This window comes from Musa acuminata, chromosome BXJ2-1, assembly GCF_036884655.1.
Source record: "Musa acuminata AAA Group cultivar baxijiao chromosome BXJ2-1, Cavendish_Baxijiao_AAA, whole genome shotgun sequence".
Taxonomy (NCBI): domain Eukaryota; kingdom Viridiplantae; phylum Streptophyta; class Magnoliopsida; order Zingiberales; family Musaceae; genus Musa; species Musa acuminata.
Genome location: NC_088338.1, coordinates 15,569,350 through 15,593,361, shown reverse-complemented (window position 1 = coordinate 15,593,361; position 24,012 = coordinate 15,569,350). Strand labels below are relative to the sequence as shown.

The following is a 24,012-nucleotide window of genomic DNA, read 5'->3' as shown; positions in this document are numbered from 1 at the left end:
TCTAGAACAAATTCAATTAATAGGGAAAACTAAAAATGGGTAAGCTAATTCAAAGGGAAACATGTCACCCATATTGAATTCAAGCTACAGTTTTACTTAAAGAACCCACAATACCAGGCCGAAGACCCTACATACATTTACAACAGCATTACATGCAATTTGACTCGATAAAGCCCCTAACTACAGAGTTCAGAATAATTTTCTTTCTCATGATCTCGATAAACAGGGAACAAGTCGACACTCTTTGTCCTAAACTGTCAAAACACCATTTAGTATTATCAACTTGACAAATGCTAGAATCAGCAGCAGAGTGTTTCAAAGCATCTTCCAGATACAAGTGCTTGTCTCTATTGTCGATTAGGGCGCTGATTAGCATGTCTGAACCTCAGTCCAATCTCAGCTTCTTGTTCGTGGTGAATTAAATTATTATCAGAAGAGTTCAAGTCTTGGACATGGGACCAGGTCTCTGGTTCATTTGTGATCTCCTCCCCAAAGTTATGCAACCTACGCCCAATGAGGTATCTGTCATCCCTGATGGAATTGTGAAGATTGGTGAACCAGACATGGAACCTCTTGGCACAGAAGCACAACAAACTGAAGAGGCAGCAGCCCAGCCAGGCAAACCGGTACACCGCAGAGTTTACTATCAATGAATAGCCAAAGACGGGGAAGATGCCTTTTGCGAACACATAGGGGATGCAGAGTGCGGTCAGCAGTTTTGAGATGATTGGAATCATAATCTCACGCAGCACCCAGAGTCCCCTCAAGCGTGAGAAGCCATCCTCTCTTAATCTTTCAAACTTCCTGCGCCAGTTCTCATCAACTAGTGGTGCCATCTGATCTAAAATCACCTGTTACAACATAAAGCTCAGTTCTACTAGTAAGAATGCTCAAGATTAGTAATCATTAAATCCTAATTACTAATGTTGCACCAATCAAGCATCGTATAGATGAAAAAAAAAAATCCAAGTTTATCAGGTTTACATGTAATGCATGTCGTAAGTGAGAAATATAAGTTTGGCTATACCAAGCGAGTCCAGATCTTCAGGAATATAAGGCCTAAAGCCCAGTCCTGATACAGGAGAAAAACTGGGCTTTCATCCACAGGCACCCTCAGTGGCACAATCACCAGAAGCTCAAACAAGAGGCCAATAAGCACTGGGATGATAAAGATCTACATAAACAAAAGCCAGTCAGGGAAAGACACAGAGTCCACATAAACAGTGAAAGAAACACTTGGAATAACATTTACCCACCCATATTGACAAGAGGGCAGAGCTCTTCAGTATAATTGCACACCATTTCCATATCTGCAATACCAAAACATGTACTCTATGGGTTTTGATATAATCAACTGAATACCTTGTTCCAGCTACAACAATCCAGATGATGTAACACCCAATACTGAAAGCAAAGAGATCTGACAAGCAAAACATTGTCAATTTCTAGAAAATTCAGAAGTACCATTAGATCTCCAAGGATAGAGGAATGTGATCATTTTACCATTGCACTTGAAACCATGAGTAATTGGAAGCCTAGGAATAGCATTAAAGAGTGCACGCCCAAGGGAGACAGGCAGGACGATCATTGCAGAATTGAAAAGCAAAAGTGTCATCCACGCCAAGACCAGCAATAAGACAATACGAAGAACAAAACCATACCTGCCAAAAGTTCAACCATCATTAGATACAACAGTAATTTCACAGAAACTGGTTCTTCATTTTGTACCAAGCTAAGAGTCATAGATCGACATGAGACATAAAAATGTACAGACAAAATAAAAAACAGATAAGAGGATGACCAGGCTGGAAATGTTTCAAACAACAAGTTACCAGTTTGGTTTAATTCCAAACTGTTCAACTGAAGAATCTATTTAATCAATAAAAATAAATTCAATCAGTTTTGGTCCTAGGATAGAGGGACTGAACAAAAAAATTTCCCAGAAAGGGCTCAAACCTGGTAGCAACCTGAAGTAACCTAATAAATATGTTCAAGATCTATTGGAACTGACGAAAGTTTGTCAGACGCCTGTAAGTTAAAGGGTAACAGTTCCAGATCCAGCAGAAGTTAACCCAAAGCAGTATCTAATGATCTTGCACACCATAAAATGGTAAGACAAAATGCAGAGGAAGTGTCTAGAGTCGTGTACTAAGCACAGGCATAGACACAGGACACAACAACACATCAATTTTTAAAAAATTATGATATGAACACAATGAGGACACGCGTGTGTGTGTGTATATATACATATATAATTTGATTAATATGCTTTATAATATTTATATTTAAAATTTATAGTACATTTGGTACTTTTTAATAAATTCCTAGCATATATATCCACATAACTTACTTCTGTTATAAATTTGATACATGACTAATTACCAATAAGAAATAATAACGTAATTTACCATCAATATAGTTACGTGGCATTGTAATTTAGGGAATACTAAAAAGAAACAGAAAGCCTTGAGAAGGCTTTCTGCGGTCAAGGTCATGGGTCTACTGTTTGCATATAAGTGAGGCCGCCGAGGGCGCAACCACACAGGATCGCACGATGGGTGCTGGTGAAGTCGCCGACGGGCATGAGGTCGCTGACGAATCGTCGAGGGCACAGCCATGCAGGTGCTTGTGGAGTTGCCAGTGAGGGTGGCCAAAGGCACGACCGCACGGGTCGTGCGGTCGTGCGATGGGTGCTAGTGAAGTCGTCGATGTGGGTGAGGTCATCGAGGGCATGATCACATGGGTCATGTGATGGGTGTTGCTAAAGTCATCGACAAGGGTTAGGTCACCGAAGGCACGACCACGCGTCATGCGTGGGTGCTGGTGAAGTCGCCAATTGGGGTGAGGTTGCCAACGGGTCGTGGTGTGTGCAACAGTAGCTTCAACCTTCCCATGGACGATAGATGCAGGTGGGCTCGATTTCCCTCAGTTCCATGCATCCCCCGCCATCACGTGAAGCCCACACAATTGCACGCGAGTGCTATGCAAGGGGGGACGGCACAGGAGAAGCGTCCGACACGAATACACCATGTCCCAAATAAAAAAGAATAAATAAATAAAAACACACATGTTGGACACATGTCCAATAATATCGGCGATGTATCCGTGTCCAACACAGATACGTCCACCAAGTTGACATGTTCGTGCTTCCCAAGTTGTGTAACACCACAAAGCACACCTTAAACATAGGCAACATTCTATGAGGTCGTCACAAGACCATCTATGATTTATGAATAATATTGTTGAGATACTATAGAAATAACACCCTAAGTGTCACAAGGAACATGATGGCACTTGGATTATTTAGTGATGAGTCTTCATGAAGCAAATAGTAAAAGAAGATATATATAATTGACTCCAATTATTGAAAATGTCTTTTTGCAACTTGCATACTATCAGCTGCTTCTGACATGTGATAATGCTTACTGTTTTACCAATAGTAGCTGCAAAATCAAGGTTCTTCTCCAGTTGTTAAACTAATCAAATGTATCTTCACTTGTGAAAATTCCAAAAATATATAATCATATTTCTTCTGGTCTCAGTTACTTGTAAAATTAATGCCAATTCCCTTAAACTTAAACTTCTTGACAATTCTCAAGTCAAAACTTGACAAAATTTTTAAGCAATGTAGTAACCCTGATTTTACTACTTCAAACTAGAGGTCCATAACAACACATAACAACATAGTATTTGACACAATATTAATAAAAAGGCAGTAACTCACTTGTAGATAACATGGATCAAGATGCCTGTTTGTACTGCTTTAAGTAACATAGGGAAGGATTAGCTGCAGCCAGCATGACTATGTGCATTGTCCAATACTATCTATATAAAATAGACCAAGTGATTGGAGCCCAGTGCCAACAGTGTAACATGGGAACAGTATGGCGTGTGACAGTTGTATGTCAAAGCATATGCTGGTAGCAAGCAAGATGTGTGACACCCTCTTTTTGTAACTTGTGAAAATTAAAATCAATTATTTGCATACTAAAATCAAAATGAAAAGAAATTTTATTCACACTGGATATGTTTTGATAAGCATATACATTGCATGGCACTTTGACCTTTGCAGATAACCAAATACTTAAGCACAAAAACTTCTTGTTCGATCAACAGCTTTCACTACATAACAGAAGAACAGATACTGATACCTGAAAATTTAAATAATATATAATGCCTATTTCACTTCTAGCATCTTCTTGAAAGATTTTGCCACTGCCATAATCTTTATCAAAACTGTTGAAAAATACTAATTTAGATTCATAAAAGAGCACACTTAAAAAAAAAGAAGAAATCAGCTTCACTAAAATATCCAGGGTCTCCAACTTCGTGTGGCAATTATGATTCACCATGCATGACAAAATAATCAAATAACAAACAATATCATGGATCATTTGATAGAAATTTTAGACAACTGAGAAGGAAGTTTATTGCCTAGTCAAAGTGAAGAAAGAATATCTCATATGAAATAACTTTTACTTGCACTAGTTATAAAGGTGTTCCTAGCAACTGGTAATACAAGTACATGACAAGGTTTCTAGTGATTTATGGACAAATGTGTTTGTCATGTTTTGTGTATAGACAATTGACTAACCACAAAATCACTAGAGCTCCCATCCAATCATATGGCAAATCCTACGAGCCCAAATGGAGAACTATTGAAGAAAATGCTTCAATTCTCATTTATAGATTTCATATCACCATGGAAAACGTGATATCAAAATGAATTAGCAGAAATTTAAATTTGAGGTTTAAGAAGAGTGCCAAATCTGGAATCAAGATCATTATCATGACTGTTCATGAATGCTTCAAGATAGAAAATCAAAAGGACAACTGTGCCTTAAAACCACATAAATCAGGAATGATATTTCGCTGTAGAAAGAAAACATAAGTTAAAAGACAAAAAGAAAAGTGAAGGCCAAAAACATAAACAAAAAATTCCAAACTGGTCAGAAACAGGTACGGTGATGGTAGGAAACTATGGTTGACTTCAGTAATAAATATTGTTGGAGCAGCAGTCTCAAGCAACTGCAGCAATTAAAATTAGAAAAAGTGTTTCTAATTTAGACTATATCACAAAGAATTTAGGATAGGAAAGAAAGGTTTCTTGGCTGCTAAAAACCTCCAAATAGTTAGTAAATAGAGGCATGCATTGCTTCAAATACTAAATAGTAGGCTATATTTATTTGAACCTTTTCCAAGTAAACCAGATAAAACTTGCCAACAGCATATATCTCAATAAACCAGCTAACGAAAGGAATGAAAAGATTGAGTAACATAACTCTAGCCTACGTCTATATAACCATTAATCAGAAATCAAGCCTGGATATCCCACAAACAACTGATATCTAACTATGATTATATGTTTGCTCAAAAAAAGCATGTCCACTGACGTATGTAATCCCTAGTGTCACATGCACTCAAGAACAACATACATTTAAACCAGTGCAAGTAATAAGTTTATGAAGTCAACTAAATGATTTGACATTAGCAACAGGATCAGTTCGTATTTGAAGACCCAGCTTTTTGATCTTGCTCGCAGAGGCTGGTTACTCTCAGGCAGCCACCTACAACCATCCTAGGTATGTTAGATCTTACAGCATCAACTTTTCACCAAAATAATGTAATTAGAATTATAATCACAGCAAAATTCTTGAATTCATATGTAGTATTTTGTTTTATGCAGTAACAAATCATTTTTATATTATTTTACACAAACATGAAAAGGAAATCCCACATTAGCTTATCCCTTGAGCAACTTAATCTGCAGTATAGACCAATTCATCTTGAATAACCAAGAACAATCAACAATCATATCTATATGATTAGACTTGACAGGCTGTGCAAGCTATGACAGTGAACTACAGGTACACAGTGTGGCACTTCAAATAATTATTCAAAATAATATGAAAGACTGAAGCTCGTGACATTTTCTAATAAAATCATGCCACTGCTAAAATGACTTTTATCTTCTCAGAAGTTCCCATAAAAGAAAATAATAGTGCTCTAAGACACAGAAGCAACAAGCTATTAATGTTACAACACATGTTGCAGGACACATTGTAACATATCTATGTTATAGACCCACCCAACACTCCTTACATGTGCATGCTCTTCAAGTGCCATGTAGAGATGACTCCACAAGCAAGGTACCAGTGAGCGTGAAGTCATGATATGTTGCTGAGACCAGTTATTAAATGCAGCAAAATCATAGAAAAAGATTGATGAGCGATAACATGAACACATGATATAGAAGCTATCAAGAACAAGTATCACAATGTTTTATCTATGACAAAAATCTTAATGAACAGAGCTATCTAAGAAGTTCTAATCGAGTAATCAAGCAAAAACATGATAAAAATTAATCATGCAGTATGAATGTCACTCCATCCAAGGTACTTACTCAGAATCTGCTGGATCATCTACATCAGATTCTTCAGCAGCATCAGCATTTCCAACAATATCAACCGTACCTAGATGATCTTCAGCAGCAATTCTCGGTACCAAAGGCTGATCATTCTCACCAGCACCACCTTGACGAGCAACATGTAATCTGTCTCGTCTCACTGCTTCCATGTTGCCAGCATCTTGATTGCCATTTCCTTCGGATGGTGGCAGCAAGTAATCAGTCAAACCAAGAGCCCAACCAACTGCTTTAAACCAATGCCGAAGAAGAGATTTGATTGTTGTCCGTAGCTTGAAATGCTCAATAGCAAATGGTATGCAAATTTGGAACAGTAGTACGTCAGTAGGAATTTCAGTGAATGGGTCAAAGATACTGCATTTTGAAAATGTTTAGAGTGAATAAAGGTGAATTCAGAATTGATACTGTCAAATAAAATAACTATCAAATGCAAAAAATAAAAACTAGAAGTCAACGTACGTGATGTCCAAAGGGAAGATGGAAGGTGCAAGACGCATAGCAAGTTTGACGGGTAAGAAGATGAGCATTACTATCAAACTGCCATAAACAGCAACAGACAGCAAAACGCGTCGTGCATGTTTATGCACTGGGTCATCAATAAGGTCACGGAATGGATTATAATTTGGATCTGCTGGATCCCGCAGAAAATAGAGAACTCCATTCCGCAACACCTACCAAGCAGAAAGGCCCATTCTTGAACAATCATTTACTGGCATAATAGTTTAACCTATAGAAATAGCAGCAACTTAACTATAGCTTACCCCTCTAAGAAGACTGACAAAAATGCTGATCTGGAGCATGTAAATAATACCAACGAGCCAGTGAATTGAGGAGCTAAATACAGGTGAGACAGAAAAGAATTCAACTCTTTGAGCAATTGTTGCCCCCAGCATCCTCAAAGTGCACACATCAAGCCACCACCCACACATCAATGGGAAAACCCCAAGTTCAATAACTAAAAGAAACGCAACCTTAAACATGGTCATCAGATGTCTCATTCCTGCCAGGAGCTGCCTAAGAAGAGAAGGAACAGCTTCCGCTATTGTAAGTAAATTATAAAGTCTCCCAAATATCATTCTCTCACCTCTAATGTATCGGATCAAAGCAAGGAGCCCAAAATAAAAGAAAATAAAGCAAAATATGAACATATATCCAACTGCAAGAGTAGTCACATCAGAAAGATGTGAGGAGCCAATAACTGTTCCCTTGACAAGATCAGCTGAAACAGACCCGTCAACACTATTAGAGAACTCATGTAGACCAGTGACATTAATTTTCTGGGATCCAGTGACTGCCTCCATCATGTTCCCCAGGAGGCCTTCATTATTGCTTTCACTTGACAAGTTCATTGCTGCAGACAGTGCAATCTTCAATGTGCTGTTGGCCAAGGAAAGGGCTGATTCTGAAAGTGGCATGACTTTTTCCATCATTGGGTTAGAGACTGATGCAAAGAACCATGTGATGTAGTAGAGGACAATCCTCCCTAATGAGAAAGGAAGAAGAATGACAACACCCAGGAATATAGCATTACTTGCCAGCACCTGTCAACAAACACAAACATTAAAAAAAGTTCAAGCAGAGCATTACAACCCAAAAGGCACAGAAAATGGACTGCACACAAGATATATTACCCATAAATCTTGCAGGAATTCCAAAAAAAATCCAGCATAAACTGACAGAAAAACTAAGAAAAAATAACAACACTATATCCTCTATCTATGATATGTTAGTTTTAACAACAACAAAAAAAGTGATCATTCGACTATTCCATTATCTCATACTAACTTCCAAATTCTAAAAAGTGGCATGACTAGTATACCGTATTATGTCACTCCCTTTATCTCCCTTTCTTCCTCTCTCACACCCCGCATCCACAACTGTCACCTGATACTGCATCATCACACCACCATTATCATTCGGCTCCGCTCAATATTACTTCTCAAGATTGCTAAATGGAGGTATAGGACACAATATAGACATGAGAAGATAAGAATAAGAACAACAGTATTAAGCGGTTTTAAACTTTACAGTAGGGTATATTCCATGAATGATACCCTATCATAATTCTTGGAAATTTCCTTTCTGTTTGTCAGGATGCCTTGCATATGAAATTGGAAATATGAATAAGGGGGAGGTTTTCCACAAAATTAATACCACCAAGAGACATGGACCGAAAGAAAATTCACTAAACAGTTGCTACACGACTTCTCAAGTACAAAACAAAGCAATGTTGCTTAAATAAGTTTTTATGCATAATTACAAGTGTATGACAGATTGAGACAGAGACTAGAAAAGCCAACAGATAGAATACCAACAATAAGTATGCATCTCAAACAAAAATATATATATAAATGCAAACAAGATGGATGCAGCCATGATTCATACTAGATATGCAGACAGCAGAGGAATATCCCAAGAATATTGCAAAACAATCAAGGCATTGTGCATAAGTAGAAGCACAAAGACCTAAAACCTTATGTAGAACAAAATTTAACTAGTGTTGCAGTCGAATAGGAAGAAAATTCCCTCGAAACAAATTGTGTGCAAAACCAATATCAAGAAACAAATCTTCTGCTAACCAAAAACCTCATAAGCCTACAGCATGTGCGCACACACACACACACACATATGTGTGTGTGTATGTATATATATATATATATAAATGAAAAAATTAAATTGATCGAGGACCACATGAGTTTCAGATAAACTAGTCAACGACGTCATATGCCAAGCCTACAAATTGATGGGGAGGAGTGTGGATGACTTCAAGGACCTCCAATATAAATGTATCAGGGACACTTTGGATGTTCTTCAATAATAATCATGCTATGATCAGCTTTACTTCAGGCTTAATCTAGTGTCTTGGACTTGTAAAAGTCCTTTATGGATGCATGGTAAGATCTTCTGTGGGTGCATGTTATTAGAAAGATGCAAAATACTATGAAAAAAGTTGTCCCTGGGGGTTTTCTCATGTATGGCGGCTCTTGAGTCAAATAAACAATATTAGTTCAACTCTAGACATCATGAGGTTGTCACGACACAAAGCAAGGCAACAGCTTCATCCTTTTCTGCAGCTTTAATTTTCTTGTTTCCACCTTAAAAGCTTGCCATACACATCTCTTCATACACATTGATAAAGCCTTCAAATCCACCCAAGATCTATCCTAGCTTTCTCCAAGACTTTTCACTCTGCCACTGGCATCTGGACCTTGCATCAGAACCAATTGGCAACAAAATATACAGACCTGTCCAGCTGCCAACTTACCCCACTCAGTCCCCTTCAAAGAGCCATCTTTTCCTCTACTAAATTCCCTCAGAAATCGTAAAACCTGCTCTACAACATCTGATGACATAGGCCATTAAGTTCTTCCAACAGTCATACAGAACCCACTCTAACAGCCCCTAATTCTCTTATAATCCATATCAGTCCAGCACTTGTTTGAGATCACAACCTTCAACAAGTTCTCTTGCAATCTGAGATTGTTTCTAAAATATATCAATTAACCTACAACTATCCATCAAAACCTATCTTATCAAGAATGCCTAAAACACAAATCATCAAGAACTCCAATCCTTGTATCAGTGATTTCAAAACAGACTGAAAGTGAAAAGGAATTAAGATCAATTTCTTCGCCGTTGTTTACATGAAGTAGCTCGATTTAGAACTTACTGCTCAAACTTTGATAACTCTTGGTGCATATTTGTGGCACTTATACGGGGAAAAAAATATTTTGGTTTTTCCTAGTGGGAAAAAAACATTGGGCATTGCACGTGTAGTCAGTGATTTAAAAAGCGCTAGACGCCAAAAGGCATCAAGGTCCAAAAACGCCCGAGGCGCTAGACGCTGGCCCGAGAGGAGCTAAAATATAAAAATATATAATATAATTAATAAATATAATTATTTAAAATTTTAAATAAAAATATGCTATTAAATTAAGAAAATCTATTAACAGTATTAAAAATTAATCATTTCAAATAAACTTAATATTAACAGTATATTGTATACTGAGCCTGCTGACTAAGAAACAAGGAAGCAGCGGCGAGCGGTGAGCGGCGAGCAACGGCAGCAGCGGCGGCAACGGGAAAGGGAGCGGGAGCGACGAGCAGCGGGAGGCGCGAGCGGCGACGGCGACAGCGACAGCGTTTGCGAGCAGCGACAGCGGCGAGCAGCGGCAGCAGGGGCAGGAGCAGGAGCGGCAAGCAGCGGGAGGGAAGAGCGGCGAGCAGCGACAGCGGGAGCAGGAGCGACGAGCAGCGGGAGGCACGAGCGGCGACAGAGGCAGCATTTGCGAGCAGCGACAGCAGCGAGCGACGATAGAGGCAGCGTTTGCGAGCAGCGACAATGGCGAGCAGCGAGATCAGGATCGGGATCGGGAGTGGCAACGACAACGGGTTAGGGTTAGGTAAGGGTTATATCGGTTTAGTTGGTTCGATTGAACCAACTAACCAACCGAACCAGGACCGAACCAGACCTAAAATCCTGGTTCGGTCGCCTTGGTTTACCCAGGCGCTCGCCCGAAGCGCCCAACGCCTGGGCTCGGGCGAGCGCCCAGGCGGCGCCTGTTTGAAGCGCGCCGCCTGGGAGATTAGCGAGGCGCTCGGGTCTCGCCTCGCCTCGCCCGAGCGCATAGGCGAGCGCCCGAGCGCCTTTTTCAATCACTGCGTGTAGTTGGCTAGTTTGGATTCTTAAAAGGTAATATAATCATAAAACACATTTAGGTGCATCATTTATGTTGTTTTTGCATTATCTTATAATAGCAGATTGTAACACTGAAAACATCTATGATAAATAATTGAAGAAAAAGAATGATTCATATAAAAAGAAAGTTACAATGCAAGCACATTCATTACAGTAGAAGTCAACGGAAGAGTATATAGGCCCAAAAACATAAAAGCATGATTAAAGAAGTAATTACTGGATCTACAAGTGGAAATAAGGTATAATGAGACTTACAGTTATAGCATTTTCAACCAAATGGAAGACAGGCCCTTGCATTCCAACAAGCTCATCAAATGGCACATCTTCAGCACCATCAGCATCATCTAATCCATCAAACATCTGCTCAACATGAGCTTCAAGACGAGCAGCCTGCATTTCTAGACGAGCAGCAACATTTTCCGCATTACGTCTAATTATTTGGCCTGCCCCAGCAATTCCTTGAGCCCCACCTGCATCTTCAGCATTCCCATCACCAACAGGGACTCTATTAACAGGGCCAGGAAGCCTCCTAACAGCACGAGCACCATTCCTTTCCTGACCATCGTCCCTCTCAGCGTCATGTCCTCCAAGTTCTCGTAAATGTCTAAAGTAATCTCTTAAAGAGGTTGCACCAAGAAATATAAACACAATGCTAGCAGAAAGTAGAAAACCATGCAAGCAATCAGTGAGTATTACAGGTGCAGACATGTGACTGAAAAACAGCCTCTGAGCTTCACTAAGACTCCTCACGAACGTTAGGCGCCAAATCCAAAATGTAATGAAAGGTATCATAAGGAGCCAAACAGAAAGAACAAAAGCCAGCCGAAGGAAGAATTGCAGAACATGGCATGCTTTCATTGTCATTCCAACCACAAATTCTTCAAAAGGAAGTCTTGTAGGGGCATTCTCAGCATAAACAGGGGAAAAAGAAAAAGTATGTTTACAGACCTGCAAGCATAATGAAACTCAATATATCATCAGCTACAGGAGAAAACGACATTGCTATAAAACCATCACAACAACAACCAAGTGCTAATGTACTAGCACCTAAAATCTGCATGGTTAAAGCAAACTTGCAACTACCGTTGTAAAAAGGGCAGCCCACGGTGTAAAGTTCACACCAATACAAGGTATAGGAAAATTAACACATATAAAGTATAATTGGTTGCTTTCTGTTTCTTGTTGGGCTGCAAAGATCGCTCATCAGAGGGTGGTAGTTTTTCTTGAAAGATGCCCCACATATCCAATGATAGAGATTTTTATTGGACAAAATGTGGAATTACGCACCAAAGCTTGCGGTTTAAAATCTTTTTTTCTAACCTCAGAGGGCATTTTCCTCATGTTTGGCTAGATTATCATCAGAACTACAATTGCATAATGATGCACAATGAGATACTAACAATACATAGGAGTAAAAATAACAAATGCAATAAAACTTCAGCTTCTTTAAAGCTTGCTGGAGTTCAACTTATAAAGGCAACATTTATAGACCATTTTTTACAATTCAGCTTCATGTAGCCTATGTCCTATATTTCTTTTAGCGACTCAAATAATAGATCAGCCCATATCCAGGTGATGGGTGCATTTGCAGATTCAGAATCTGATGACAAAATGTCAAGCCAATTTAGGTCCCTTCAAAATTCTTCTTTTACAATTATGATAATAACAAAAAATTAAAACTGTCAAGATCCAAACCAATAAGAACTCAAGTCTCCTCCCAAATCTGATATGGGACTAAAAACCAGGATATAATACAGTGAACATGAGATCCGGCCCAATAGTGACTCTGCATTGTTGATACGTGTTAGGACTCTAGCTAGGAGAGTCCTAATTGAATTTTATTGAAAGGGCATTAATGTAAAACCTACCTAGCCGACCCCTATTAAAGAGGTGAAGAGGTCGGCTAGGGTTAGGGTTAGTTGGGAGGTTGCTTCTTAGAGTATGAGTCTTATTAGGAGTTGGTGAGAAATAAGTCTTGAGTAGGAGTCCTATTATGAGTTAGGGTTTAGAAGTCCTATAAATAGTCATGTATTCATCCTCTTTTGACAAGCAATAGATGAATCTTTTTAGCAGCCTTTGAGCAGCAACTTGGAGAAAAGAACCCCTATAGAGTTCCAAGGAGGCCGATCCCCTAAAGAGACCAACCCCAAGCTTAGAATCCGCTAGGGTTTTAACACTTGGTATTAGAGCAGCGTTCTTGGCATCTCGCTGCCCTTCCACAGCCATCCATCAGCCCTCCACAGCCGCCCAAAGCAATTCCTACAATTGCTTAAAAGATCGTCGCCGAATTCCACCGTCATCTCCACCATCGCGGATCATCCTTTGATCTCCCCGTGAATTGCAATAGGTTCTGATTTCCAACCTTACTGCTACTATAATTTAGTTATCCTTATTCAAAAATCCAGCCATCCATCAGCCCTCCACAGCCGCCCAAAGCAATTCCCACAATTGCTTAAAAGATCGTCGCCGAATTCCGCCATCATCTCCACCATCGCGGATCATCCTTTGATCTCCCCATGAATTGCAATAGGTTCTGGTTTCCTACCTTACTGCTGCTGCAATTTAGTTATCCTTATTCAAAAATCCAAAAAAATCGTTCCTATATTGCCGCATAAACTTTTCGTCGTAAAGTTTTTATCTCTACGACGAAAGATGCATTGCAAAATTCCAACTGCATAGCACAGTTTATTTAATCTTACTACTGCGTTTTTTCTGTCCAAATCTCTACGAAATTTTTATGACAGCTTCGACACTTCCTAACAGCAGATTTTCCTTTGGTTTCGTCAAAAAATTATCAATATAAACCACTGATCTTTTACGTCCAAACTCTTAGATGCACTACAGAATTCAAAAGCCGCATAGCACAGTTTGTTTTATCTTGCTACTGCGTTTTTTCTGTCCAAATCTCTACGAAATTTTTACGACAGCTTTGACACTTCCTAACAGCGGATTTCCCTTTGGTTTCGTAAAAAAATTATCAATATAAACCATTGACCTTTTATGTCCAAACTGCTACACTTTAGATGTAAAAATCTGCTACAGAACCTCTCCTAGGCCCGCGACATATAAACCTCCTACTGCTCCCGGTCGTCCTTCGCTACCAAAAAAATGACAAGAGAAGAACTACGTGACCGATCAGCAAAGGGCAGTGATTTAAAAAGCGCTAGGCGCCAAAAAGCGCTAAAGTCCAAAAACGCCCGAGGCGCTAGGCGCTCGCCCGAGCGAAGCAAGGCACTAAAATATAAAAATATATAATATAATTAATAATAATTAACAGTATTAAAATCAAAATAATATATTATTAATCTATTAACAATATTAAAAATTAATAATTTCAAATAAACCTAACAATATTAACAGTATACAGTATACTGTTAACAGTATACAGAAGGAGAAGGAAGAGTGTAGGGGGGTGCTGACTGAGAAAAGAGGAAGCGGCAGCGGGAGTGTAAGGAGGCAGCGGGAGTGTAAGGAGGCAACGACAGCGGGAGCGGGAGCGGGAGTGTAAGGAGGCGAAGGCAGCGACAGCGGGAGCGGGAGTGTAAGGAGGCAGCGGTAGCGGCAGCGGGAATGTAAGGAGGCAGCGGCAGCGAGAGTGTAAGGAGGCAGCAGCAACGGCAGCAGCAACGGCAGCGGCGAGCAGCGACAGCGACAGCGGCAGCAACGAGGAGCGGCGACAGTGGCAGCAATTGCGAGCAGCGATAGCGGCGAGCAGCGGGAGCGAGAGCGGCAGCGGCAACAAGCAGGGTTAGAGTTCGGTAGCGATAGCTGATATCGATTTTAGTTGGTTCGATTGAACCAACTAACCACCGGAGACCGAACCAGACCTAAAATCCCGATTTGGTCACCTAGTTTAACCCAGGCGCTCGCCCGAAGCGCCCAGCGCCTGGGCTCGGGCGAGCGCCTAGGCGGCGCCTCTTTGAAGCGCGCTGCCTGGAAGTTTAGCGAGGCGCTCGGGTCTCGCCTCGCCTCGCCTCGCCCGAGCGCCTAGGCGAGCGCCCGAGCGTCTTTTTAAATCATTGGCAAAGGGTCTTTGTTGGCATTGTGACGAGCCATGGAACCGCGATCATCGCTGCAAAAGGGGCTGCCTCCTATTGATTGAACCTCTTGAAGACATGGAGGAGGAGGCCCAAGAGCATGAGGAAGAGGTCGCGGTTGAAGAATAGCAGCCGGTCGATATTACGATGCATACCCTTGCCGGTTACGCGAACCTGCAAACGATAAAAGTGGGAGGACTTCTGAAGCAACAACCTATCATCGTTCTTATTAACACCGGGAGCACTAATAATTTTATAAACAACAAGGTTGTTGTCCGGATGGCCTTACATATCGAGAATTGCAACAGGTTTGACGTTAAGGTCGTCGACGGACGAATTTTGAAGTGTGATCATAGGTGCCCGCGGGTGAAACTGTTGCCGTAGGATCAAGAGATAATTGCATATTTCTTCCTCCTCCCTTTTGATGATTATGAGGTCGTGCTCGGCATCGAATGGCTGACGACATTAGGTGATGTTTCCTGGAATTTTATGAAACTAATTATGAAATTTTACAGTAAGGGGAAACAGGTGATATTGCACGGGAAACGTGGGGGTGATGTAACGACGATTTGCACACAACGAATGGAGAAGGTTTTGCACAAAGCATGCAGCGGCTTTTTGGTACAACTTGAGCAGCAAACTAAGGGAGAGTCAATAGAATTTGAAGATCCAAACCTACTTCCTTTGCTTGCTGAATTTTCAGATATCTACTACCCGTCGGCATGATCATTGTATATCGATTCTTCCGGGCAAACCTCCATCAAATACTCGGCCATATCGGTATCCACATCTCCAGAAGGATGAAATAGAAAGGATTATAAAAGAGATGCTCGAAACAGAAGTTATTCGGCCAAGTTACAGCCCCTACTCTTCACCGGTGCTCCTCATACGAAAGAAGGACGAAACATGACGAATGTGCATTAATTATCGAGCTCTCAACAGCATAACCGTCAAGGACAAGTATCCTACTCCAGTAGTAGATGAATTGCTTGATGAATTAAAGGGAGCACGAGTCTTCACAAAGCTGGACCTTCGATCCGGATATCATCAAATACGAATGTGCGAAGAAGACATACTGAAAACCGCCTTTCAAACACACAACGGCCACTGCTCCCTCCACCTTTCGAATTTTTGGTAATGCCCTTTGGTCTCACCAATGCTCCCTCCACCTTCCAGAGCCTTATAAATAATATTTTCCGGAATTATCTTTGTAAGTCTGTGCTGGTTTTCTTCGATGATATCCTTATTTACAGCCCTTCTCTTTAAAGTCGTTTTCAGCACTTACGACTTGTTTTGACGATTTTGCGAGAACGTGTTCTTTTTGTCAAAAAAATCGAAGTGCAACTTTCTTCAACAGAAGATAGAATATCTTGGGCATATCATATCAGAGGAAGGTGTGGCAGTGGACCCCTCCAAAATTGAAGCAATGCAGAACTGGACAACCCCGAGGAACATAAAATCGCTACGCGACTTTCTCGGTTTAACAGGCTACTACCACAAGTTCGTGAAAAACTATGGAAAGATCAGTGCACCCCTTACTTTCTTGCTAAAAAAAGATGTTTTTCAATGGTCGGACAAAGCCACTACCGCCTTCGACAAACTTAAAGCCGCATTGCAACAACGCCCGTACTAGTGCTACCCGACTTCGGCAAGACTTTTGTTATTGAAGTCAATGCCTCCGGAGTCGGAATTGGTGCTGTATTAATGCAAGATGGCCGCAACCTCGCTTATACCAGTAAGGCATTATCTCCTTCCCATCTCAAGATGACTATTTACGACAAGGAGATGCTCGCGATCGTGCATGCGATGACCAAATAGAGACTATACTTGATCGAGTGACGCTTTCAAATCAAGACCGACCATAAAAACCTAAAATATTTCTTAGAGCAGAAGATATCTTCCCCCGAGCAGCAAAAGTGGGTAACAAAGCTTCTTGAATATGATTATAAAATAACTTACAAAAAGGGGAAAGAGAATATTGTTGCAGATGCGCTTTCGCGACTACCCGAGTAAGTTGAATTTTTGGTCATTTCACTTCTGACCAGCGACTTCTTTGAGGATATTAAGAGGGACAGGAAGATCCGGAGACCAGCAAGATCATAAAAAAAATTGGAGGAAGCACCAAGCTCCGTGCCTCATTACAGTTGGGACTCAAAAGAATTGCGCTATAAGGGACGCATTGTGCTTGTGCCAAATTCTACTTGCATAAAATCATCCTTCAAGAGATGCATTCCACACCTGCGGCCGAGCACTCCGGGTTCCTTAGAACCTATAAGAGAGTTAAGCAAAATTTTTATTGAGTAGAGATGAAAAATATTATTGCTAAATGTGTGGCACAATGTGATGTATGTCAACGATATAAAGGCAAGACAGTGGCAAGCCCCAGAAAGCTGCAACCTCTACCCATCCCGGACTCAATATGGACTGATATATCAATGGACTTCATCGAAGGGCTTCCCTCATCACAAGGAAAAAATACAATTCTTGTCATGGTTGATCGCCTTACAAAGTATGCTCACTTTTGCGTTGTTCATAATCCCTACACTACTTCTAGTATTACTCGAATCTTTATGGAAAATATTGTAAAATTGCATGAGATGCCGAGATCTATTGTAAGTGATCGTGATAGGGTCTTCACAAGCAGATTTTGGACAGAGTTATTCTAGATGAAAGGCACTAAATTAAAAATGAGTACGGCATATCACCCACAAACCAACGGTCAGACTGAAACATACCTCAGATGCTTCACTAGTGACCGGCCAAAAGAGTGGACAAAGTGGCTACCCTCGGCCGAGTGGTGGTATAATATAACTTATCATTCATCCACAAAATGTACTCTCTATGAGGCTATGTATGACCGACCTCCCCCTATGATCCCAAAATATGTGTTGAGCACCTCTAAAGTAGAACAAGTAGACAGGGAACTACAATACAGAGACAAAATGCTCAAGTTACTAAAACATAATCTTACTGCATCCCAAGCACGGATGAAACGACAATATGACCAACACAAAGGCAAAAGAGAATTTTCAGTAAGAGATTGGGTCTTCCTACGGCTCCAGCCATACAAGCAAACATCAATCCAGACCAGAGCATTTATGAAGCTTTCACCTCGGTTCTATGGACCCTACCAAATTTTGGAGTGCATCGAAGCGATAGCATACAGATTGGACTTACCCGCTAGCTCCCGAATCTATCCAGTCTTCCATGTATCGTGTTTAAAGCTCAAGCTGGGAAAAAACGAGACAGCCCAAAGCCATCTACCAAATATGACTACCCAAGGAGAACTTCAGACCCAACCGAGTGCCATTATTGATCGACGGATTGTGACTCGACAACGACAACCCACTATTGAAGTGCCAATATAGTGGGCGAACCTACAAGCAGAAAATGCCACTTGGGAGAACTATGACAACTTGAAGATCAAATTCCCAGAATTCATGGATCGTCAGCCTCGAGGACAAGGCTGATTTAAAGAAGGCGGGTCTGTTAGGACTCTAGCTAGGAGAGTCCTAATTGAATTTTATTGAAAGGGGCATTCATGTAAAACCTACCTAGTCGACCCCTATTAAAGAGGTGAAGAGGTCGTCTAGGGTTAGGATTAGTTGGGAGGTTGCTTTTTAGAGTAGGAGTCTTATTAGGAGTTGGACTCTTACTCAAGACTCCTACTAGGAGTAGGAGTCTTGAGTAAGAGTCCTATTAGGAGTTAGGGTTTAGAAGCCCTATAAATAGTCATGTATTCATCCTCTTTTGACAAGCAATAGATGAATTTTTTTAGCAGCCTTTGAGCAGCAACTTGGAGGAAGGAACCCCTATAGAGTTCCAAGGAGGTTGATCTCCTAAATAGATCAACCCCAAGCTTAGAATCTGCTAGGGTTCTAACAATACGCCTCCCGCTTTTCACATATGGACTTTTCCTACTTGGATTCCTCATCATGATCAATATTAAATCCGATCGGATATCATTTTTCATGACATGACCTGATGGACAATTGGCCCATTAGCTTGATTAACCTGGCCCATGATGCTTAAGCCCAATTAATGACATAAATCCTTTTAGCCCTTACAAATCAACTTAAATCACCTCCCACATTATATATCAAAATAACTCAAGTCTCGTATAGCCAAATTTCCTTCAAGCAATCCATGTTAATTAAAGAAAAGGAACTGCTAGGTATTGACTGGTAGGGAATTTTGCACACATTTAAACTAAGCTATTACACTACCATATTTGTTGAAGACAATACTTGCTAGATGTTTTAACAGTTAGCATCATGTTTGACCATACAAAAAAAAAATGCACATATTTATAAGATTTTAAACATGATTCTTATAATTTCTAATTTGTATAAAGCAGTAAGCATATAATTCCAGTGAGAACTACCCAAACATAGAATTCGGCATCCAACTAGTGCTAAATGACCTCAAGCAAGAATGTGTTTGGGGTCGATGTCATGTTTGGAACCCAAAAAAGGAATAAAGTGGGATGCTGAGATGATTAATATAATGATTGTTCCACATGGATTTCTCTTTATCTCCATTATGGCTTAGACAAGCAAGTCAGGACAATCGGAGTTCAATCCTATTCACAAGGATGTCGTACAAAGACCCATGAGATGGTCCGGCCAATTATCTCTAGAGGAAATCAAAAGGTTGTGTGCACCTTTTTCGTCTTCTTAATCAGATTGTGTCCTGAAAGACGCCATCGGCCTCCAAATCTCGTGAATTGTGACGCCCATCGATAAAAAACTGCTAATACATGTAAATCACGACCGAATGCCGCGCTAAAGCAAGCAGAGGCGATTAAACCCTAATTTCCCGACAGAGGGCATAGGACAAAATAACCCTAGCACCGAAATAATCGTGGCGACAATACATCAAAGGGACCCTACCTCGCACTGGCGAGCGTTGCTGTGGTTGAGCCACTGGAGGAGACAATCCTGGTGGACAAATTTGATGCTCCCGCTGCAGGCGCAAGGGTAGCGGAGGGGGTTGTCGGCGTCCCCGGGGTTGCGACAGATTCGGCACACGTCCCCCTCCTCATCATCGTCGTCGTAGAACCTCCCGACGACTGAGGAGCCCGTCGCCGGTGGAGACGGAGGAGCAAGAGGAGGAGGGGGCGGCGCAGCCACGGAGGAATAGGGTCCGGCCACGGTCGCTTGCCCATCAACGGAGGAGGAGGATGAGGAAGTGAAGGGGTGATCGGCGATCTCCTCCATCGGTGGAGCCGAACCCTCTCGTACTCGCGGGATTCACCCTCTTCTGCCTGCCCGATGCTTTTATCGTTCTTCCCGACTCCACGAATAAGAAGCGGAGCGAGGGGGCTAAATGAAAGAGGTAGCCAATTCGGTGACTTGCTGCGTGCGACATTTTTGCCGAACCCGCCCACACCAGCCCACGTCGCATATGTACTCAACCTGAATAGAACAGACATTGGGTTCATTTTATGCAGGGCCGAAACTTGGATTGGATTTAAATCTGGAAGCTGCGCAATCGTTGGGTTTGGGTTGGGTTGGGTTGGGTCCTCTTAAATTGGAGCTGGGAAATTTGAACCCAATTTGATCGGCTAAGTTTAGTATGATCTCATATAAAACTATATATATATATATATATATATATATATAAATAATTAGTAATTTAGTGAGAAAGAATGAAGAAAGAAATTTTAAGATTTGTTTCATAACAAATCAATATCAGAGACCACATAGTTATTATTTTTAGATGGACCATGAACTCTACTACAGATTACTTGCGTTATGTTATTTCAATGGAAAGCATCTTCGTTAAAGAACATTGAATGTGAATATATATATGCATATATACATATATATATATATACATATATATATATATATATATTTCACAAAGGATAAACGGTAAGAATGAGATTTAATCCTAAAATGTTAATAACAATATTAATCTTTAATATAATAAGCACCTTCAAAATAACATAAATAAATAAATACTTTATTATGGGGAATGTACCATCGATTATGAGCTAGCCTGGTTCTAATGGGACCCAACGATGCGAGGGTGTCCAAGGTGTCTCCAAGTGGGTGTCTTGCGAAGCGATTAATGGGAGTACTAAAGGCATTCAAGGTGGTCCCAAGGTTGGACCGAGGTGGAGTTCAGCTCCTCATTGGATTTCTACACGAAGGTCAATGTCGAGGGAGAGTCTCTTAACCTAACGCTTCCAACACTCAAGTTAGCTTTTGAAGTGGAATGTGGTATAAGAGGTTAATTGCCGAGAGATTTGACCCTTAGGCTAGTGTCGTGGGGTCGTCTTTTATACTTGTCTAGTCGAAGGAGTCACCTATAACGATCGTAACACCTTATCTTTGGTGTTTTGTCCACGGGAGTAGCAGGCCTAAATGGCCACCTATAAATCGTTATCCACGGGGGTCGACCGAGGGGGGGTAGACCTGAATAGCTATCCATAGACTATTATCCACAAGGGTTGACTGACCAACCAAAATAGCTTCCATGTCATTACCTCGTGGGGGCTGACTCGACCCTCGTCTTCCACGTTGATGCCTCTATGGCAACTAACTGGCAAAATAAGATTGGTTGCCAAAATATTTTCTATCATTTATCCCCCCTCAAAGGCATGCTTCAGAGCTCTTGTAACGGGGTTCAAGGCATATCATTCAGCCCATTCAACATAAGATTACTCGAGGTCTCATTTTATCGGTTGGGTTTTCCTAGGGAAAGGTGGGGGGAGGGTGAATTAGTACTTTCGTAAAAATATCGAGTATATAGAAAAATCATTTCAATAAAATCATATCGGAAATGCATTTTTCCTAGAGAAAGTTTGAAGTAGAGTGAGCAGCCAAATCATTAAATAATATAAAGAAAAAAGACAAAGAAGAGAAGGCACACCAATTTTATAATAGTTAGATCATCGTGACCTATGTTCACTCCCGATTCCTCTTCCATTGAGGCCACCCATATCCATTAATGATCTTCATTCAATGGGTGAAGACCAACTACCCTCTTATAACTCTTTCTCCTTTTCACAGATTTTGGAGACAAACTTTACAAGCCTCACACCTCTCTTAGAATGATCACAAAGCTAAAGAAAGAGTGAGATATTTTTTCAACACTTTTACAACTCAAAATCTTAAGACTTTTGTTCTCACTTTCATACTCTTTCATGCCAGAAAGAGTGAGATATTTATAAGCCCTAATGGCTTCCAAAATGGAGCAAAAAAGTATCTCATCCTAGGTTTCCAGAGTATTAGCGGTACCACCGCTAATATTGGACGGTTTCATCACTTGTAGACTGACACTAGGCGGTATCACCACCTGTAGATTAACACTGGGTGGTATCACTGCCTAGTTTGGGTGGTATGACTACCTGACAAAACCTCGGAGACTAGGCTCTAGCGGTACCACCACCTGATAGGGCATTAACTACCGGTGGTACCACCGCCTAGAATTCATAGGAGACTGAGCCTCAAGTAGTTCCACAACCAGCCCTAGCAGTGCCATCGCTTGGGCTAGCTAAGGATCATTGAATGGCCCAAACAATAGGCCCAATTCAATCTTAATTAGGCCCTAACTGACCCCTAATTCAATTAATAGGATTTCTCCTAAAACTAACTCAAATTGAAACCCTAAGTATAGTAATTAAGGCTAAACAATTACAATGCAAGCAATCCTTGTTATCCAGCATGTCAATTGTTTATCCGAACTCCCATTGATCTTCCAGCGAGCTTTCGATAAACTCCCGACAAGCTTCTAATGCATCATCCAAACCTTCGGCATATCCCCCGATTCTTCCGATCCGATGCCCGATCTTTGACTCTGGCCTAATATTTGATTCTTTTTTAATTGTTTTATCTTTTCACGATCGTAGTTAATCCAGAATCATTTTTCTTAATACATGGATTAGATCATTAATTCATCAATTGATTTCATCATCAAAATATGATATTCAACAATCTCTCCCTTTTTTATGATGACAACCAATTGATGATAGAATTAACCTTAACTCCTCGTATCTATATGTCATATTGAAATAAGACAAACTTGTATTTAAAAGGAATCATAACCTTTGAATTCAAGTTAAAACAATTTCGATCATAGTGATCAAATGCAATATATCATATCAAAATTTCATACATTGTGCATCATTATAGTTTCAAATTATCAAAATATAATATGCATAATTTTAAAACATTACAATTCATCGTTACTACATGCATGATACCAAAAATAGGTCAACCTCACTTTGGGCTTAACATACATGATACTAAAGCATTTATCATTTCATGCATACCAAAATTAACATTATTTTAGGCATAACATACATGATACTAAAGCATTCATCATTTCATACATGATACTAAAAATAACATCATTTTGGGCATAACATAACATTATTTTAGGCATAACATATATGATACTAAAGCATGTTGAATCTTGGATTTTGATGATGAAATCAATTGATGTGTTTCTCATCTAATATGCGTTTAAGAGATGTAGGACTAGCTTCGATCAGAAAGGTAAATCAATTAAAGCAGGAGGAATCAGACGTTGGGCCAGAGTAAACATGTCAGAAGATTGGACGTCGGGCCGGAGGAGCAGTTGACGTGTTGGTAAAAGGCTTCGGTCTGTGAATTCAGGCATCGGGCTAAGAAGATCGGACATTGCGCCAAGGAGATCAGATGTTGTGAGAAGGCAACATGCTGATTGGGCAATACGCCGAAGGAGAGGATGATACGCTGAAAGATTGGACGAAGCGCCGGAAGAACCAATGACATGTCAGACAACATAAGATTCGCTTATAATCGATTATGTCTAGATCGAGTTAGTTTAGAGTCTAGTTGAGTCGGTTTAAAATATAATTA

General features: G+C 40.5%; 1 protein-coding gene across 1 annotated transcript; it reads right to left on the bottom strand.

Moving 5' to 3' along the window:
• Window positions 1–73: 73 nt before the first annotated feature.
• On the bottom strand, window positions 74–20,554 carry LOC103998503 (probable E3 ubiquitin ligase SUD1). The gene is made up of 9 exons (XM_009419992.3): window positions 20,053–20,554; window positions 11,379–12,071; window positions 7,186–7,965; window positions 6,884–7,095; window positions 6,404–6,778; window positions 1,504–1,661; window positions 1,257–1,420; window positions 1,028–1,174; window positions 74–851 (listed from the first exon to the last, which is right to left on the bottom strand). Exons 1-9 carry the CDS (start codon window positions 20,377–20,379, stop codon window positions 348–350), a joined length of 3,360 nt encoding a protein of 1,119 aa, XP_009418267.2. The 5' UTR covers window positions 20,380–20,554; the 3' UTR covers window positions 74–347.
• Window positions 20,555–24,012: the final 3,458 nt, after the last annotated feature.

Excerpts from the sequence above, each read along its gene's own strand:
- LOC103998503 (XM_009419992.3), bottom strand. The coding sequence starts at position 20,379 with ATGGAGGAGATCGCCGATCACCCCTTCACTTCCTCATCCTCCTCCTCC. Across the intron at positions 7,096-7,185 it reads TTGTCAGTCTTCTTAGAGGG|GTGTTGCGGAATGGAGTTCT; the intron begins GTAAGCTATAGT and ends TCTGCTTGGTAG. Across the intron at positions 1,662-6,403 it reads GATGATCCAGCAGATTCTGA|GTATGGTTTTGTTCTTCGTA; the intron begins GTAAGTACCTTG and ends AACTTTTGGCAG.